The sequence below is a fragment of the Telopea speciosissima genome, chromosome 8 (assembly GCF_018873765.1).
Source record: "Telopea speciosissima isolate NSW1024214 ecotype Mountain lineage chromosome 8, Tspe_v1, whole genome shotgun sequence".
Lineage (NCBI taxonomy): Eukaryota > Viridiplantae > Streptophyta > Magnoliopsida > Proteales > Proteaceae > Telopea > Telopea speciosissima.
The window spans coordinates 39,879,246-39,900,581 of record NC_057923.1 but is presented as its reverse complement, the minus strand read 5'-3'; the positions used below and the strand labels follow the sequence as shown (position 1 = coordinate 39,900,581).

At 41.5% G+C, this 21,336-nt stretch overlaps 1 protein-coding gene across 1 annotated transcript in view; it reads left to right on the top strand.

Annotated features, from left to right (window-relative positions):
* Positions 1-6,415: 6,415 nt before the first annotated feature.
* LOC122670430 (UDP-N-acetylglucosamine transporter UGNT1-like) overlaps positions 6,416-21,336 on the top strand; it is a 73,652-nt gene continuing 58,731 nt past the window's right edge. Inside the window, exons 1-3 of the mRNA XM_043867302.1 lie at positions 6,416-6,429; positions 6,475-6,618; positions 8,184-8,260. Of these exons, the coding sequence (XP_043723237.1) occupies positions 6,483-6,618; positions 8,184-8,260 (213 nt within the window). The 5' untranslated portion in view covers positions 6,416-6,429; positions 6,475-6,482. The remainder of the gene's footprint in view (positions 6,430-6,474; positions 6,619-8,183; positions 8,261-21,336) is intronic.

Genomic DNA, 21,336 nt, shown 5'->3' with positions numbered 1-21,336 from the left:
AGTTTACTGCATATGATAAGAGGTTCGAGAGGATTGGAAGGACATTCACGACATCAATGCCTATCTCTACTATGAAGGAAATGATGAGGAGGAGGACAACGAGTATAGTGATGACATGGAGGATTAGGCTCCATAGTGTCAGGGTCATCTTTTCTTTTCTTATTTAGTATTGTTGTTATGTTCAGCTTTTTAGTTTTTTTTCAGCCTGTGTATGGACTTGGGATATAAACTATAATTTTGTAATTCTGCTTGGGTTTCAAACCTGATGTATTCACCTCCAAGGGAGGTTTTTAAGTATGGTTCAGCTGAGCTGAAATGGAATAGATATGTATATATGGTCTTTGTTCTTAATGTAGTCTCCTATTATTTGCCACAATTATCGGCTTTCACACCTAGCTAGTCTCCTTCCTATGTTCGCACACACATCAATTATTGTCTTGGAAGCTTTTAAATTACCCTAGTTGTGTGCAATAAATCAAGAGTCCTTGCCAGACTGCGGTTGGTGTAGAGCATCACGTGCTGATACCATGCTATCACACCCCCATTCCAATAAAGAATATAATAATATATAAAAGGGTGACTGGAACGATACACGCCATCCCAAATACTACCAAGATCACAGATACAGTGTCCCAATCCACAGTCCTAAACTAACATTAATATCACATCAATATCAGAGTGTAGAAAGAAAATAAATATTACATTCCAAATCATCAAATGTACAAGCAGAAGCGTTTAAAAATTTAGTAGTTATAGTATGTTCAACTGACTAATGATACATAATACAATTCTGTTGCCGTCACCGACTGACCATGACATAACTACACAAAATATAGTATAACATGAATGTTTATACAAGGCTCGAGTCCCAAAAATCAACACAAAGGGGATCACGTCCCAAAAATCACCACGACCCGTAGGCACAATCATCACATGGGCATCCATCGCCGTGTTCCTCGATTATAGTCTCCGGATCTCCAGTGCCGATATTATCATATCCCAAGGGTTCAACATCGAGACCAGCATGACAGCCAGTACCTGTATCATCATCTAAAAAGATTGTGTACATGGGGGTTAGCTCTACTGAGCCAGTGAGGGGATAGGGATGCACATACACACAATATCACAAATAGTCCATGGTGCATGCCATTATTACTCAAATTTCCACCAAACACACAATGCCAAGTCAATAGGTATATGCTACTATGGTAATTCGGGAATACACTATGGGTCCTTTCTTTCGATGCCATAGTTCAACCTCAATTACCACATTAGAGCCTGCGCCGACCGTAGTCATCACCACCCAGAGGTAGACACCGATAACCATTACTACCTCTGACCTGGCCTCCCTAACTCTCCACAGGTATTAGGTGCTCTAGTTACCTAACACCTAAACCCCTGGTGGTAAGGGTCGTAGCATAGGGAACGAAGACCTAACCACAGTTATACTATATGCTTCCTATCGTGTCCAGAGGTATTTCGGGTGTATCAACGTCCCATTCCATCTAACACCCAGGTACCAGCACAACACGGCACATACAGGCCATCATGACATGTAGAAGTAGTTCTCAATCTTGGGACCCAGTGCCGATTTGACTCGACACTGAAACCCACATGCCAATATAATCAGAATCACATCCCATGCATTTCATAATACATATCATTAATATCCAAAAAGAGAAAGATGCAAAATACAAGCATGATCATAATGAATGCAAGCAATATTATTAAATGCATAGATGCATATAGGTAAACCCAAACAAAGCCCAAACCCACTCACTTATCGTCCACGTATTGTTCGGTGCGTTTGATTCAGATTGCCCAGATACACACTCCCCCGTATTAATTAGATCACCTAGGGATGTGTGAACATGGTTAGAAAGTGTAGGAGGGGCCCCAAGGGGAGTCCCCTAAAATATTTATTGGTTTCATTAAGTACAGCACGAACGGATTCAGGGCTAGAGGCAGCAGGGTGAGTCCGTCCCTGGATCTGCCCAGGCATTTGGCTCAAATAGGTGGACCAGATTATCGGGCGGAAGCACTCTTGTGGTTCCGTTCGTCAGTCTGCCCATGACTGAGACCAAACTGAGAAGAACAGAACATCGGACGGAGGCATTCACTCATATGGTTCCGTTCATTGTTCCGCCCAGGATTGAGGTTTAGCCAGGAGGAATGAAACCACGAATGGAATCACTCCTTGGATCCGTTCGTTGTTCCACCCAAGCATGTCACCCATTTATATAGAACGAAACCACGGACGGAAGCACGATAACTGATTCCGTTTGTTGTTCCGTTTGAGGCAACACAAGCATTTAGTTGGCTTTCATCTCCCAACCCTTTTTTCTTGGGATTCATCAGCCCCAAGGGCTAGGAGGGGGTGTCCTAAGCCTTCCTAGGATCACCATGATCCTAACCTTCCATTGATTCTAGGGCTCACAAGCATTTGGCTCCCATTTGACCATTTCTAGGGTTTTAGAGTTGGGGAAAGCCATTGGTCAGCAATTTGGTTGAAATTAGGGTTTCATAGGCTTGTAGTTGGGTGTAGAACCCATTAGTGGAGTCCCATAGCTCATCAAGTCCATAATCGATGGGTTCCAAGTGGAACCCTAGGTGAAACCCATTCCCTAGAAGATCCCCAAACCCAAAATAGAGTCAGAGGGAATGAGAGAGAGATGGGATGAGGGCCTACCTCAATCAATGTGGGAGTTGAGGGCACCCACCACCAATCGATCAAGCCTTGGCCTTGCCTTTTCCTTCTTCTTCCCCAAACCCAAGCTTCCACGTTTTTGGCTGGTGTACAAATGAATGAGCCATTAAGGCATGCCTTTATTACTTAGTCAAATGGCCCTAAGGCCCTATTTGGTTTACTCTAAGTCATAACACTCACTTTTATTTAAGTTAAGCCTCGTGGGCCCACCTATGTGGCCCAACAATGTAAGTGAAGGCCAAGGGTGGGGCGTACCACACTTGGGGGCAAGGACACCATGTCCGAAGTGCGGGGTTGTGGGTCCCATGCACCAAAATTACCAAAACAACCTTGATAGCTCGAACGGACGATCGAATGGATTCATTAGTAGTGGTTCCGTTCCTACTGTCAAGGCTGAATAAGCCAAGAAATGTCATGGGCTTCGACCCGCACTTCAAGGGCTTCGAGGAGGGTCCAACAATGTGAGTGTTGGGGTAAGGACTATGCCCATGTTATGTGCTCACTTTTCATCCAAGTTCAGTTCCCGGACCCCGAACAACAGTCTCTTCTCAATGCATATGACACAGAGGCACCATTTGTTGATGCACGTGGCCACCGGGTTCTCCTTATGATCCTCTTCGCTTTTGGGACAAGTGTTAGGAGGGCAATCTAGGAAATCACCGTCCACGAACCTTCCCCAGTCTCGGTTAAGGAACCTCTCCTCAATCGGGAGTCCGGTGCTTCGGTCGATGATCTTATGAGTTGGCTTGACGACCATCGTAAATAGTTCCCCAGTATACGCTATTGCCTCGCCTACGTGGCATAACAGTATAATTTTATATTAGGGTTTTGGGTGCGGTTATAACACCAACACTAGGACCCAAGACTGAGAACTACTATTGTATGTCATGATGGCCTATATGCGCCGTGTTGTGCTGGTACCCAGGTGTTAGATGGAATGGGACACTGATACACCCGGAATACCTCTCAACACGATAGGAAGCATGTAGTATAATTGTGGTTAGGACTTCGTTCCTTATGCTATGACCCTTACCAACAGGGGTTTAGGTGTTGGGTAACCAAAGCACCTGATACCTGTGGAGAGTTAGAGAGGCCAAGTCAGGGGTAGTAATGGTTATCGGGGTCTGCCTCTTAGTGGTGATGAATACGGTCGGCGCAGGCTCCAATGTGGTAATTGAGGTTGCATTGTGGCATCGAAAGGAAGGACCCATAGTGTATTCCTGAATTACCATAGTAGCATATACCTATTGACTTAGCATTGTGTGTTAGGTGGTAAATGGATTAATAATGGCATGCACCATGGACTATTTATGATATTGTGCGTATGTGCATCCCCATCCCCTCACTGGCTCAGTGGAGCTAACCCCTGTGTACAAAATCTTTTTAGATGATGATATAGGTACTGGCTGTCTTGCTGGTCTCAAGGTAGAGCCCTCGGGATATGATGATATCGGCACTGGGGATCCGGAGACTGTGATCGGGGAATACGGCGATGGATGCCCGTGTGATGATTGTGCCTACGGGCCGTGGTGATTCTTGGGACGTGGTCCCCTTTTTGTTGACTTTTAGGCCTCGAGCCTTGTATAAACATTCATGCTATACTATATTTTGTGTAGTTATGTCATGGTCAGTCGGTGACGGTAACAAAATTGTATTATGTATCATTAGCCGGTTGAACATACTGTAACTATTAACTTTTAAATGCTTCCGCTTATACATTTGATGATTTGGAATGTAATATTTAATTTCTTTCTGCACTTTGACATTAATGTGATATTGATGTTAGTTTAGGACTGTGGATTGAGACACTGTATCTGTGATCCTTGTAGTGTTTGGGATGACGTGTATCGTCCCAGTCACCTCTTTATTTATTATTATATTCCTTATTGGAATGGGGGCGTGACAACAACCCCTTAAAATTGCTTTTATTGGGAGGGGTTTTTGCTTTCTCCACTTATGAGTTCAAGACGGATCTAGCTCTCCTCTAGCTGTGGCGGGAGCTGGAGGGTCCAACCCAGCAAAAAATACCAAAACACAAGGGTATATGGTCATTTCATAGGGGGACCCAAATCCCGCCACAGCTGGAGGAGAGCCAAATTCGTTCAAGACACCCTAAAAGGATGATCATGTGGGATTTTAGGGGGTGGGAGCATCTAAGGCGGTGAGAATTCCCTCACTCAATCCCCATATACCTCATCAGGGGAGACCTACGCATCCCCGCGTGACCCAAATTGCAACTTCCATTCCATCCTGATGCCCCTTGTCATGGGGAAACCACACACTTATGTGGGACATACTGTAGTGCCCCTAAACCCACATCCCTAATACCCTTAGGTTAGATCTGATATCAAATTTGATAGGTCCGATACACAACATAGTTAGTAAGTTTAGATACGACATTAATACGGGAATGGATACGTACGACAATTAATCAGCCTGCACGACAATAGTTCATTTTCAAAAAATCCTGTGCAATAAAACACATACGACAATTAATTGGTACGTGTTTAATACGTATTTTAATACGATTGCTCTGAATTAGTACGAGAGCAAAAATATGGGTACATCCTAGTAAAAATCAAAGAGCAAACTGATTTCTTTGCAACTAAATTATAATCTCTTCATGCATTCATGAACACTTAAAAACCAAAATGGCTTTTCAACTTGAAATCATTTCCCATTCTTTTGGATATCTACATCTAATATTTATTAAGATTCACCATGTCTATCAAAACAAATGTTGATAGGTAATCCATCAACCACGACCTACCGTAGCAAATAATAGCATGTATCAGTAAAAAAACATAAAAATAAAATTAGACAACCAATTAATACGACGATTAATACATAAATATGTATTAATACAACATTTAATATGGCATTTAGGTTTAGGTTTTAGTTTTTTATTTTGTTTAATTAAATTAAAATTCATAAATATGTACTAATACAAGAATTAATATGACATTTAATATGGCGATTAATACGAGACTGGTTTTAAAAGTTGTGTACAGAATTAAGCTACCCCATAGAATATGATAAGAATCAAGAATTTGAATTATACGATTAGATACGGCAATTAATACAACAATTAATACGCAAACTTAGTAACTATGATGCACGCCCCAAAATGCACCTCTTGGTGGTGGTGGGGGGAAGGGGTTTCCCTTCCGTTTAAAGCTCAAGACACACTTCTAAGTGATGGCCGATGTAACAGGTTCCAGATCCTCTCCAGCGCATATCCAATAGTTGGGAGCATCCGGGCACACACCCTGATTGCCTCCAACCGTCAGATGCGTGCTGGAGAGTATTTCTTTCCGATGTAACATGGGAGGAATTTCTGAGGCCGTGTAGTTCCCTCCTTAATCCCTACACCTTCACCTGGGGAACCCACACCAACACATGGGACCCACATTACAGTGTACTTGAAGCTTCATTTCCATTTCCCAGTCCCCTTGTGAAAAATACAATTAGGTTTCCCTCCGCTTTTAAAAGCGCGAGACACCCTAGAGGAATAACCGACGTGAGATAGAGGAAAATTAGAAAATCTGGCTGGCCGTGACACTTGGGAGTGGCTTATTTGGAACAGAAGGAATAGAAGGAATTTGGAAATGAAAGGGGGAAGAAAGCTTGATTGTAATCTGGTTAGAGGCAATATAAAAGACGAGATCTTCCAATCTTTCTGCTCTACTGTTCATAATCTTTTTTGGAGAGAAAGAGAGAGATTATTTTATCAAAAAAAAAAAGAAAGAGAGAGATTGCCGCTGAGTCTTTTGCCATGGCGTCATTGGTTTCATCGAAGAATCTGTCGTTACCAGTCTCCGATCCTCCGAAGGGCGACGAGAGCCTCTTCAAAGGCTCTGCCATGACCAAAAAGGGTGCCTATGCTGCAATTTCTTACATGGCTTGTGCAGGTCCGTCTCTTCTCAACACATTATTTCCTTAGACTTTTGTTCACGGCTCCTTCGATCCATATCTAAAACTCAAACAATTTTCACTTTTATAACTGACGTATTCAACTTATATAATCTGTGTTCGGATCAATTCTTGTGTCATTTTTTTTTTGGGTTTTATTGCTGTTGTCTGCCTCTGTCGAGTTTAAGTTATTCGTATTAATTGAGCAGCATGCCTCATCATTCTCGAAATTTGGGTGGACAGATTAATTTTTTCCCCGTTGCCTAATCATTGAATTGATGAAAATGTTGCTCCGCAGAACACAATGTTTGATCTCAGAAGGGACGTTGGCTTTGTAGTTTCTCTCATTATAAACATGGCCCTCTGGACACTCCTTCAATTGGGGATATTCAAGTTTCCTTTCCAATTCTAATTTATAGTCCCAAAGTTCATATCATTTAGGCTAATGGATTTGATTAAGTTGTAACATGGTAGTCTAGCATGCATTATTATTGAGCAAAATATGTACTGGCTATACGCTTATGAATAATCAGTCATCCTGATTTTTGGGTTACACATCCGACAATGCTCGACCAATTTGGATAATTATCAATCCTATGAGACCATACTACAAACCTATGGAGAGAGTGATAGAGGAACCACTAAGATGAGTAAAAGGAATGTCAGAACCACTAACCAGTTTGACTTCATTCTGGCAAGGTTTACTGCTGGGAAGGTTTACTAATGTGACTTACAAAGCAATTTGGGAGAGTTTTATTTCTGATCTTAAAATTTATATCATTCCAAGTCTGCTCAATTGATCGTGACAAGGACGCCCATCATCTCTTGTTTCGTTCCCACTAGATATGGTGGATCATTGCATTGAAAGCAAACTTGCCTAAGAGAGTTGTAGGCCATTAAATGATTTTTGGACCCACCTGCATTCTGTGTGAAAAGGAAGGGTAACCCTACGATTTGGCCAGCACTTTCTATAAATATCTTTCCAAACAGAATTGGAGAAAGGACAGGAAAAGAATAAATGATTAACACTTTCCAATAAATTCCAACAGAGACAACAATTGGGAATTGACAAGTTTTTGAAGAAGAAATTCCTGAGTAAGAAGCACTCTGGTCACAGCTCTTCGAGCAGTAACTGAGTAAAACAAGTTCTAGGAATGTTTGAGCTAAACCAGACCAACCTGTACCAGGGAACTTTAGGGGCTCTAGATCTTAGAAGTCACAAGATCCCAAGCAAAAAAAGAAGAGAATTTATTGGAAGAATTTGCAACCCAAAGAACAAGATCCCTGCTATTAGTAGGTCTTAAATGAATGCTAGGAAGCTTGTGCTGGGGTATGATGTCTTGTATTCCGTCGCTTGGTTTTGTGGGTTGATTTCAATATAATATACTGAATATAGTATGCTTAAACCTGTTATTTTTGTACTCTTTCAGAAAAAAGTTGTTCTTATTGTTTGTCATTTGGGTCTTTTGTTTTAATCCTGATAATGATCCATTTCTGGTTTATGATTGCCAATATGTTTTGTTGTCCAACTTTATGTCTACTATAATTCAACTTCTGCTTGCAGTACTACTGGTAATGTTTAACAAGGCTGCTCTTTCTTCATATAGCTTCCCATGTGCAAATGTCATCACACTCTTTCAGGTAGCTTCTCACCAAGTTAATTTCTTAAATGTGAGTGGATTCAGTCTATAGTTGAGTTATTACAGTATTTGGTTGCTCATGCTATTTAAGGACAGAATTTATGGTGTACATATATCTACAATTGCTAATTTACAGTCACAACTGTCACCTTCCGGAGGATGTAGGTACACTACCTTGGATCAACCCGAACCCAGTTGGGTATCCAGATGGAAATGAACCGGGTCGAGTTTGAGTTTTAGATCTAGTAGGATTTTAAGAATTTTTGTAATTTGGGGAAATAATGTCTTTTAGTTTATTTTAGAAGTTAGCTTCGTAGAGTATTTGGTTTCCCAATTTCTTCTTAGTTTCCTAGTTAGAGAGTTGGTCTTTATTTTTAGGAGTCTTTTATTTCTCTTTATATATGATGTAATTCCCCATCATTGGAGATAGATAGAAAAGATGATTTGAGTTGATTGTGTTTGAGAGCCTGCGTGGCTGTGAGTGTGCGAGTTTCTTCCCCCCCCTTTCCTTATGCGATTTGCTCTCCTCCCCTGTAAATCTGAGATCCTCTCAGCTTTCTTGTTCTTCCCTAACCGGCCCTCCACCAATTTGGTATCAGAGATGAATGATGCTTCTCCTTCCCCATCAACCTCTCTCACTCCTTTCCCTTTCCACAGTGCTGCAACCTCACTGCAGCCCTTCATCTCCCCATCTTCTTCTTTCTGTAACAGCGAATAAAAAAAAAAAAACTCCCAACTCTCCCGGCTTCTTTCCGCCATAATGGGAAACCCTAACCCATCTCCTCCCTTCCTGCTGTAACCTTCCTGACACCCCTCTACTCTGTTTTCCATAGACAACCCCTTTAGGGTTCTGTAAAAATAAAAACCATTCTGTTGAAAACAGAAATCAAATCAAAACCCTAACCCCATCTCATCCTCTCCCTGCAGTAACTCCCGCTGAAACCTTACCCCAGCCCATCCTTTCAATTCTAGTTTCCCACCTCACAGCAATTCTGCGACAACCTCCCACAACCCTTTTTTTATTTTTCCCCATCCTCAATCGAACCCCCCTCTCTCGCCTTCAGTTCTGCCAGCAGCAACCAGAAAAAAAAAGAGATAGAAGAAGAGGAGAGAAATCGAGGAGCAGAAAACCACCAAAAAAAGAAAAGAGGGTAAATTACATGTCACTCCCTAGTTTTCAAACGAAACTCAAATCACCCCCTGATTTTTGAAAGTACTCATTCGTCACCCTCTAGAGTAACGGTGTTAACTTAAATCAAACCAAAAAGTGAAATGACGTATTTAACCTGAACCCATCCCTTTGTATAGCAACCCAACCAAACCAACCTTAACCCAACCCAACCCAACTCAACCCAACCAAACCCAACTCTCTTTCTCTCTCTTCTCCGGCAACCATCGTGAGATCGCAACTCAGCATTATCTGATTTCCGCTTCCCACAGTGAGATTGCAACTCAGCATCTCACATTGCAGACGTAAATTCGTTGAATTGATTTGCCTCTACTTCACGCCTTCTTGATCAACTGATTTCTCTCTGGTGAAGTGTTCAGTTTCAGTTCAAATGCCTCTGTTTTCTGGTTTTTTTCTTCTGATCAAAGATGGGGTTACCGCAGAAGCCTCAAGTAGATGGAGGAATAGAACCTGCGTTATTGCCAGAATTCCATTACAAGCCCCGTTGAGAAGGATAAGCACCAATAAGGACGATGGTGCCCAACGACGGCGACCCTAAATGGGTGCCCAACAGGGAAAAGGGAAAAAGGGGTTTCAGGCTTTCTTCACCGAACAGGGAAAAAGGGAAAAAGCTGTTTCAGACGGAAAGGGGTTTCAGGCTTTCTTCACCGTAATTTAATCACATCTCAAAGCTTCTCCTCTGCTTCAAATGGTATCGATCACTTTCTGATTGATTCGAGGGTTAATAATTTCTCTCATCTGGTTTTCATTTGTTTTCAAGAATTTATTCCCATAGAAATCTGCGATCTCTCAGTCTCTCTCCCTAGTCTGTCCAGTTTGGTTTTCCGATTCAGACTTTTGGTAAACAGAATTTGACCATTGTCACAAGAATCAGACTGTTCTTCACTGCCCTTGTTCGATTGCTCCCGCCTGCGGTGTTGGTGTTGGTGTCGGTGGGTTTAGGGGTATGGTTTTAGGGGGCAACAGAGATGGTGACGGGGCAGAGGATTGCAGGTGGAAGGGTTATCCAGGGAATCCGAGTAAAGAATCCTATAGAAAGGATGGTGCAGAGCACCCGTGACCGACAGCAAATTCGAAGTTCCCAACTAACCAGATCTCGGGTTTGATCCCACAGGAGCTCGGCACGTTGACGAATCTGAACATCTTCTTTCTTCTCTCCGGTGAAGTTCAGCTTGAGATTGAGTTGCAGGTGTGAGGAAGAAGATTGAATTTGGGGTTTTTAGTTACAAGGGTAAAATTGTAAATCAACACTGATCAGGGGTAGTTTAGGGATTTAAATTTATTTAACTAGCTGACATCATCACTTAACAGCATAAAACTAATGGTAGGGAGTAATTTGTCATATCGGGGTCTAATACAGGGGGTGATTTGAGTATTTTCAAAAACCAGGGGGTGATTTGAGTTTCGTTTGAAAACGAGGGGGTGACATGTAATTTACCCTAAAAAAGTTATATACCTTCAAGAATCAGAAATATATTTTTGCACATATTCCAAAGCATTATCAGAACGAAAAACTTTAATGGGAATACCAAATTGAGTCCTTATTTCATTATAAAAATTGTAAAACACAGATAAAAATCAGTGCAATCCTTCAAGAGGTACAACCAAGTGAGGAGAATAATTGTCCACAAAAGTCACAAAATACATAAACCCATGTTTATTTTTGACTCGACAAGGTCCCCAAATGTTATAATGGACTAAAGAAAATAAAGATGGACTACGAGACATAGAACATGAAGGGAATGAAGCACGATGATGCTTTCCCAACTCTCAAGCCTCACATTTTAAGCTAGACACAGACGTAAAACTAGGAAACAAGAGTTTCAACCTAGACAAGGACAAATGACATAATCGACAATGCCATTGAAAGGGAGTCACACCACCAATGGTATGGGCAGTAGCAGAAGAAGTCGGGGCAGCACCATTGAGGTAGTATAGTCCATCATTTTTACGCCCTCCACCAATCGTCTTCCTCATGTGAAGATCTTGAAAGACATGATGAGAAGTGTTGATCCCAAGTAGACACTGAGAGGGGGGGTGAATCAGTGTTAAAAAATAATCCCTAAATTCCAACCCTGTGTTGACGTTGATGGAGAAGACTTCAAGCAAACCTGATTGGCCGGGGCAATCCCGTAATTACCAATCCCACAACACACACGCACGTCCACCTTGCAAGCACTGTGTGGCCGGGTCTACCAGATAGTGCACCCCACTTTGCAGATCAAACAAACTCGAATATATGCAATGGAAAGTAAAGTAAACAAGACACCAAATTTACGTGGTTCGGCCAAACTGCCTACGTCCACGGAGCAATACCCTACCCAGGGTTTCGTATATTGCTCAATACGCTACTCAAATTTTGACTGCAACAACAGCCCAGGGACTACAATCCTTGCTTCGGTTTGTGCAACAACACAAACGAGAGCAGCAACCCCTTCTCCAATCAAGCCCCAACTTGAATGGAGTTACAATCCATCAATTGAGAGTACAAAAATGTAAAACCAATTACAAGCCCTTCCCCAATACATGAATAAAACTAGGGTTTTTTTCAACACATAAGCAAATCCTAAAAAATTAATAGGATTTGTAGAATAAAAGAATACCTCTCTCCTATGTATTCCAGAGATCAATTTACTGTAGTACCCCTTCGAGAGTCGATGTATACATCCCAATCTTCATTGCAGCTTCATAGATCGACCAATTAGTGTATTCAATGCATAAAACCTTCTTCTCTACGTTTTTGCCTCTGAAAGTGGCTCCAATGGATAGCTCTAAAAAAATCATGTAGTTTAAAAAAAAAATTCATCCAATTTAGACTCTAGATGGCCATGATACGGCCTTCCAAAGTTGGTAACCAGTGGCAGAATCGTAAATAACTAGATTCTTCGTGACAAAACCACGTGTAACGAGGACACACGTTAGAGATTTTCACACTGTCTTCCTTCGTTAGAATTGGGGGTGATGTCATGCCGATGTCATTCTCCACTACCCAATAATTTATTGGGAAAATTTCCTAGATCTACTAGATTAAAAAAAGATTTACAAAACCAATAGCAGTAAATTATGTTTTACATTTATAAGTTAGTTGATTTAAAAAGATTTACCAAACCCCTTTGTGAGTAAAAGAAGTTAAATGAATAACCCAAAATGCCCCCAACATCCTTTTCTCTCTCCTTCTTCTCCGATGGAACCAACCACTCTCACCCTTTGCCTTGCAAACCCGCCCTGTACCACCACCTCCACCGCCAGCCACCCCTAAGATTTCATCTTCGTCTTCATTAGTGCAGTTGATTTTGTCTTCTCTGTTGCAGAAGACATCGCCATGATTTCTGACGTGCCTCGGGGAAGAATAGTGACCAGGTATTAGCAACCCTTAAAATATCTCAAAAATCTCCTGTAGCTTCTGAAATTCAATCTCGAATCCTTACAATCCGTCCTTGTTTTCACCTGCTTTACAACAGCATACTCAGAATCATACAAGTGAAACAGCTTGGATTCTCTATTAAAGAGACTGAAGCAGACAAGTGACCAAATAGAGAAAAATGATTTCCAAAAAGGCAAAAAAGGGGTGTGGAAGAAGGGTTTTTTGTCTGCAATTTTTTGAGCCACTGTTAAATGGTAGTGGCAGAAAAACATAAACAGAAAGAGATCTCGGTATCTATCCAAACAGAAAGAGGAAGAAATCCCAACTTGCTGTGGTCTAAAATCCTTCCATCGAAAGGAGAAACGGGGAGGAGAAATTTTGACAAAGACATCCAGAAATAACAAAAATTGAAACTTTAAAACAAATTAGAAATAACAAGCAACAACCGAAACCGGAAAACCCAGAACAAGAAGAAATCCACAAAAAATACCCAGATTCTTGAAATTACCGAAAGCAATAATTTCAGAGAAACTAAAACACAAAAAGACGAGCACGTATCAAATGGGACAACATTAAATGACCAAAACAACAAAATAAATTCAATTTCTCAAAGAAAAAAGTTACTTTTTTTTTCTTTCATCTTTGGAGCATCATATGACTCTTACTTCAAAACCCACATCATAAACACGAAAACAAGAGACGAAGAAAACATATTAAAGCATGATAGCTTTTCCGTTTCTTATCAAACACTAACTATGGAACTTGGAAGGTAAACACAAAGAAAGAGAGTAAAAAAGAAAAAGAAATTTACCTGGATTTGGTTTTAGATTCTTTTGTTGGAAGGGCACGTCAGAAATCACGGCGATGTCTTTTGTAACAGAGAAGACAAAATCAACTTCACTAATGAAGACGAAGATGAAATCTTAGGGGTGGCTGGCGGTGGAGGTGGTGGTGCAGGGCGGGTTTGCAAGGAGAAGGGTGGGGCGGGATTGCAGGGGAGGGGGATCAAGGGAGTGGTTGCAGGAGAGAGAGAAAAGGATGTTGGGGGCATTTTGGGTTATTCATTTAACTTCTTTTACTCACATGGGGTTTGATAAATCTTTTTAAATCAAGTAACTTATAAATGTAAAACATAATTTACAGCTACTAGTTTTGTAAATCTTTTTTTAATCTAGTAGATCTAGGAAATTCCCCTAATTTATTACCTTTCTTTCTTCCTTCTTTTTCTTTAATGAACCAAATCTGATGCAAGATGCCGATCTGACGCTCGAGGATATTCTGGAACAGTGGCTTATTAAAGGATAATGACTGTTTACAGAATGGTCATTAAAATAAAGCCAAAAAATTTGGCTAAGTATGAGAGAAAACGTCCTCCAGATCGCTCCATTTTCACGCAACGACACGAAAAACTCCATAACTTCCTCATCTGACATTGAAAAGAGGTGAAACAAATTGTGTTGTAACCACGATTCGACGAGCTACATTTCATGTGAGGAGTGTTTCTCCCAGTTCTGCCATTATCACTTCCAAAAATAGATTCAAAGAGGACCCCACTGCGTGATCCTATGAAAGCGCAGCTTTTGATGTACCAAACCTTCACCTGCTGCTTCGGGCCTTTGCCAAACACTTCTTAGGGACCCAATATACTGCCAATAGTCATCCTCCATGCTCGGATGCCGCTGTAACTCTGCCAAATGACAAAACTACCCTTGACACTTTGTAGAAGCCCTTTTGACCATTCCAACTCTACCAAACCACCAATAGTTATTGCTACAACACCGCTATGACCAAATATGTAGCCAACAATGACAACACACTCCTTTTGACCAACAAGAAGGAAAGAAGGTTACAAAGCAATTTAAAGCCTTTGTTACTTGACTAACAAAAAGTAAACTTAAAGGAAATTGAGGAACATGCAAAACAGAGGAAAGATTGATGGAGGAAGTAGGGGACACTGTACCATGACCAAAAACAGGGGTAAAAGAAGTTAAGATTTATGAATAGGTAAATACAAGAAGTAGGGTAAGAGAAACGTGAAGAAGAAGAAGAAGAGAGAAGAAGTGAAGAAAGTTTGGAGAGAATATGATTGTTGAGAGATTTCTCAACACACATATTAACTTCATTAGTAACTTCTGGAATTACACTGACCTCCCTAGGGAGGTAAATGGAAATAAGGAAAGAAAAAGGAAAAATACAAGTTAAGTCATGTCTTGTAACAAGATAGTGACAGAACTACCCTTATACAAAATACTAACAACTCTAACACTCTCCCTCAAGTTGGAGAATAAATGTCATACATTCCCAGCTTGCTCAATAGGCTACTGAATAGACTAGCTACAAGACCCTTGGTGAAAATATCTGCTATTTGATCACCTGTCTTCACAAAAGGAGTACAAATACAACCAGAATCCAGCTTCTCTTTGATGAAGTGTCGATCAACTTCAATATGTTTGGTTTGATCATGTTGAACAGGATTATGGGCAATACTTATAGCAGCCTTGTTGTCACAATAAAGTCTCATTGGGCCTTTAGTGTCAAAGCCCAAGTCTTGAAGTAGTCTCTTCAGCCATATAAGTTCACATACTCCATGAGCCATGGCTCTAAACTCTGCCTCCGCACTGGATCTAGCTACAACTGGTTGCTTCTTACTCTTGCAGGTAATAAGGTTACCACCCAAAAAAGTGCAGTACCCAGAAGTAGATCTCCTATCAGAGACTGAACCAGCCCAATCAACATCTGTGTAACCTTCAGTCTGCAAATAGTCATGCTTGGCAAATAGAAGACCCTTTCTTGGACAAGATTTCAAGTACCTAATGATGCGATACACTGCATCCAGATGTCCGCTCCTAGAAGCATGCATGAACTGACTCACTACCCCAACTGCATAAGTGATGTTTGGTCGAGTCAAGGAGAGATAGATTAGTTTCCCAACTAATCTTTGATACTTGCTTGCATCTATGAGAGGAGAGCCACATTCATCCCCAAGCTTATGATTCGGATCAATGGGGGAAGTTGTTGGCTTGCACCCCATCATGCCTGTCTCTTTCAGAAGGTCCAAGACAAATTTCCTCTGACAAATATTGATTTAGCAACTTTAATGCCCAAGAAGTATTTCAGGAGTCCAAGGTCTTTGATCTCAAACTGTTTAGCTAGATAAGACTTCAATCTGTTTATCTCAGCCACATCATTCCCAGTTACCACAATGTCATCAACGAAGACAATGAGAGCTGTAACTATACCATTACCTCTCCTGATAAATAAGGTGTGGTCAGCTTGACTCTAATAATACCCATTCTTCAGGATGGCTTGTCTAAATCTCTCAAACCAGGCCTTAGGAGACTGTTTGAGGCCATAGAGAGCTTTCTTCAAGAGACACACTTTCCCTTCAGCCGAGGAACACTTGAAACCAGGTTGAGGCTGCATGTATACTTCTTCTGCTAAATCCCCATGAAGAAATGCATTTTTTACATCTAATTGGTACATTGGTCAATCTTTGTTGGCAGCTACTGAAAGAAGAACCCTGATTGAGTTATGCTTGGCTACAGGGGCAAAAGTTTCCTGGTAGTCAATACCATACACCTGACTATACCCTTTTGCAACCAGCCTAGCTTTGTATCTTTCCACTGTACCATCGGATCTATACATGATTGTATAAACCCATCTACATCCCACTGGAGTTCTCCCCCTGGGAAGATCAATAAGTGTCAAAGTATTGTTTTTTTCCAGAGCCACCATTTCCTTAGACATTGCTTGCATCTATTTTGGATCGGATAGGGCCTCTGTGACATTCTTGGGAATAAAAGAAGACTCAAGGGCAGTGGAAAAGGCAATACCTGTAGGAGAAATAAAGTCATAGGAAACAAACTGGGCTATGGGGTTAGTACATGCTCTCTTCCCCTTTCTCATAGCAATGGGAAGATCTAATTCAGAAGGAGAAGTATTACCTGACTGAGGAGGATGAGACTGAGGATGTGGATCTAAAGAGGGATTTTGGCAGGGTTCGGTTCCCTTCATCACATACCATGGTTGCTTTCCTCTTTCCTTCAACAAGCATTCACTTCTTGTGAATACATGATCTTTGAATATTGTTCCCTTGTATTCTTTTTCCATGCTAGCATCACCACCACTACTAGCATCAATATCAACAACAACATCCTCCACTTCTTTGTACTTTCCTACATCAAATAGGAATGGGGAAGTAGAGGTAAGCAAGGGAGATAGAAAAGGAATATTGTTGACATAGGCTAAAATACCCGATAGGGGTAATTTAGTCTTTTAGCTTTATTAATTTTTGTCCTTTATTTTATTTCCTATTTTTCTGTATTGTTTCCCCCTAACCGATCTCTATTTGGGATTCCTAGTTATAATAGGAATTCCTAATAGGAATAGGTAAGGGGGTTAGTCCTACTTTGATTAGGAGTAAGTTTCATTCCTAATTAGACTAGGAATAAGTTGTAATCCTGTTTACTATAAATAAAGGCTATGGGTGATCGATTATGACATCCAAGCATTCTCTCAATTCTCTCTTCTCACATGGTATCAGAGCTAGATCTGATCTAGGAACAGATTTTCTCGATTTCTGGTTCTCTCCCCTCTCTTCTTTCTCAGTTTTCTCAGTTTTTTCAGGAACCTCTCTCTCGGTTTCTGTTTTTTTTTTCTTTTCTCTCCACCACTCTCGGCCTCTTTCTCTCCATAAGGGCAGCAACTATGAGGTGATCTACTGCAAATTTAGTTGCTGCCCTCAATGTCACCTTATTGAAGAATCAAAGATCTGTGGTATGACCTAAATCTGCCGTCAGGATATTTCCATCCTTGGAGATCGAGCTCATCTACAGCTGAAGTTTGATTTCTACCTTTATGGAGACTGGTTCCTGCCCCTATTGGTCTACAACAGTACTTAGTTGAAGATTGCAGAAGTAATTTCGATCCAGATCTGCACTTTTTCTCCAATTTTTTTTGCATCGATCCAGATCTGCACCTTTTCTGCAATATTTTTCTGCACATTTCTGCAACCCGTTTTATTGGCTCATCAGAAAGAGCTAATATTTTGAGGATACCTTCCCTGCTATTAGAGGGAAATTCGATCAAGGTTTCAGCAGGCTAACAATTCTGCAAATCCCATCATTCACATTCGAATCAGGTTCTTTTTTACAGATCTGATTTTTTCTGTCTAGCTGAATCATGGGTGACTCAGAGATGACTACTGTTACTTTTGGAGGAGATCAGACTAGGTCTGATTTCCTTCCCTATGCTGCTGCCATTAAGATTGATGGTACAAACTACTTAATTTGGGCCAGATCATTGTCCCTAACAGTGGCTGGTAGGGGACTCATTGGCCATCTTACTGGCACCACCAAACAGCCTACCGAAGGTGCTGCTCGTACTAAATGGGCTGCCAATGATGCAATGGTAATGTCCTTTGTTCTGAACTCTATGACCACTGACCTCTCTAGTTAGTATCTTCTCCTTGACACTGCTACACAAATATGGACAGCTGTCAAGGGCACTTATGGTCGTTTAGGTAGTGGTGCTCAGGTTTATGAAATCAGGAAGACATTCCAAACCACTACTCAAAAGGAGATGTCTGTCACCAAATACTATGCTGCCCTCAAGTGTTTATGGCAGCAATTGGATCACTATGCTCGATTCCAGCCTACTACTACTGCTGATATTACTGCCTACCACACCTATGTAGACCAATTCCGTGTCTATGATTTCCTGGCTGGCCTCAAGGATGACTATGACCCTATTCGGGTGCAAGTCCTTGGACGGGTTCCTTTCCCCACTTTAGAGGAGACTTTTTCTTATGTTCACAGTGAAGAGACACGAAGGGCTGCCATGATGATTACTCCTAAAGTTGAGAGATCAGCATTACAGACTGCTGGTCCCACTCCTGTTGCTTCTTATGACAGTGTTGCTGTTTCCACTACTACTACCAAAGAGCCTGTTAAGTGTGAGTATTCTCACAAACCATATCACACTAAGGCTCAGTGTTGGAAATTACATGGGAAGCCAGCTGATTTTGAGGCCAAACGTGGTCGTGCTAAGTCTAAAAACAAAGCCAATCATACTGAAAGTGTAGCTCGAACTCCTACTGCTGACATTGGTTTCTCCTAGGAAGAACTCCAGGCTTTGCGTCGTATGTTGAACACATCAACTGCCTCTACTACGTCTGCTGCCAATTCAGGTTCCTTCTTTGCCCGTACAGGTATTTCTTTTGCTGGTCACTGTGCATCAGTAGTATCCACTCCATGGATCATAGACTCCGGTGCTATTGATCACATGATAGGTTCTTCTAGCCTTTTTAATACATATTCTCCTGCCTTTGGTAAGGATAAAGTCAAAATTGCTGATGGGTCCCTCTCCTCCATCTCAGGGAAAGGATCCATTGGCTGTTCTCCTTCCCTTACACTGTCATCTATGTTGCATATTCCCAAATTTACAACTAACCTTCTTTCCATTAGCAGTATCACTAAATCCCTGAATTGTAAAGTGACATTTTTTCCCACTCACTGTGTTTTTCAGGAACTGGACTCGGGGAAGATGATTGGATCGGGTAAAGTGCATGGCGGATTGTACCTGCTTGATGGTGATCCTACACCTACTCAGGCTTTACCTTCGGCATCTTTCTCTTCTGATTTACATAAATGGCACTCTAGACTAGGCCATCCCCCCTTAGGTACTTTATCAACTTTATTTCCAACATTAGTTAAAGACTGTAATAAGGAAGAATTTTTTTGTGAGCTTTGTGTCTTGGCTAAACAGACGCGTTCAACTTATCCTATTTCTAATAAAAGATCCTCTTCCTTATTTCATATTGTTCATACTGATGTGTGGGGGCCTAGTAGGAAAGCTTCCCTGACTGGCCATCGGTGGTATGTCACTTTCATTGACTGCTATTCTAGGTTCACTTGGGTATACCTTATGCACACAAAAAGTGAAGTTTTTTTTTATGTTTTCAACACTTTCATCAAATGATTAAGACCCAGTGTAATGCCACTCTTCAAATTTTGAGGAGTGACAATGGGAAAGAGTATATGGAAGGTCAGTTCTAAAAATACCTTGCTGCACATGAAATCCTCCATCAGACCAGTTGTGTCGACACTCCAGCCCAAAATGGTGTAGCTGAGAGAAAAAACCGCCACCTCTTGGAGGTGGCTAGGGCCCTTATGTTTGCTCGCAATGTCCCTTCCCTTTATTGGGGGGATGCTGTCCTTACTGTAGCCTATTTAATTAATAGGCTGCCCAGTCGGGTTCTTTCCAAACCCCCTATTGAGCTATTACTTGGCTCTTTTTCCTTTATAGTCCCACCTAAGGTGTTTGGCTGTATTTGTTATGCCAGGGATACAAGGTCCCCTAGTAAACTTGATCCACGTAGCCTCCGCTGCATTTTCTTGGGTTACTTTGCTACTCAAAAGGGGTACAAATGTTACTACCCTCCATCCCGCAGGACTTTTGTCAGCATGGATGTTGTCTTTCATGAAAATGTTCCATATTATGTGTCCCCACCTCTTCAGGGGGAGAGTGTTAGTGAAGATGTGCTGACTATTGACTCTCCACCTCCACTTCAGTCTGTTTACTATGAGTCTGAACCAGTTCGGCCTGCCCCTAGTACTCCCCTTGAGTCAGGGGGAGAGGTTCCTATACAAGGGGAGACCATTTCTAGTCAGGGGGAGCAATCTACCCCGGTCCAGACTCCTATCTAGAGGACTATTAGTGAATTTCAGAGGAGGATTGATGCCAGTAATGTGAAGACCTATGCAAGGAAACATAAGCAGGTTCAATCAACTGTTGCTCTAGTACCCATCCAATTGCCGAACCCGGATCCAGAACCTGCCTCTCCACCTGGTAATGATCCTGACTTACCTATTGCTCTTCGCAAAGGTGTCAGAACTTGCACTCAGCATCCCATATCTCGTGTTGTTTCTTATGATTCCCTTTCCCCATCATTTCGTGCCTTTGTTTCCTCTCTTTCTTCTGTTCGTATTCCTAACAATTGGCAGGAAGCTTTATCAGACGGAAAGAAGAAGGCAGCTATGATGGAAGAAATGGACGCCTTGAAGAAAAATAACACATGGGAGCTTGTGGTTCTTCCACCTGGGAAGAAAACCGTTGGATGTAAATGGGTGTTTGTGGTGAAACAGAAGGTGGATGGCACTGTGGATAGGTATAAGGCACGACTCGTGGCCAAGGGGTTCACTCAGACATACGACATTGATTACCAGGAAACTTTTGCACCTTTTGCAAAGTTAAATACTGTTCGTGTGTTATTATCTTGTGCAGTCAACCTTGGATGGGATTTGCAGCAGCTAGATGTAAAAAATGCCTTCCTAAATGGAGCCCTGGATGAGGAGGTGTATATGGACATTCCACCAGGGTTCTCTTGTGACAGAAACCGAGGAAAAGTATGTAGATTGAAGCGTGCACTTTTTGGGCTGAAGCAGTCACCTTGAGCATGGTTTGGCTGGTTCCACAAGGCCATGATTTCTGTGGGCTATAAGCAGAGTAATGCTGATCACACACT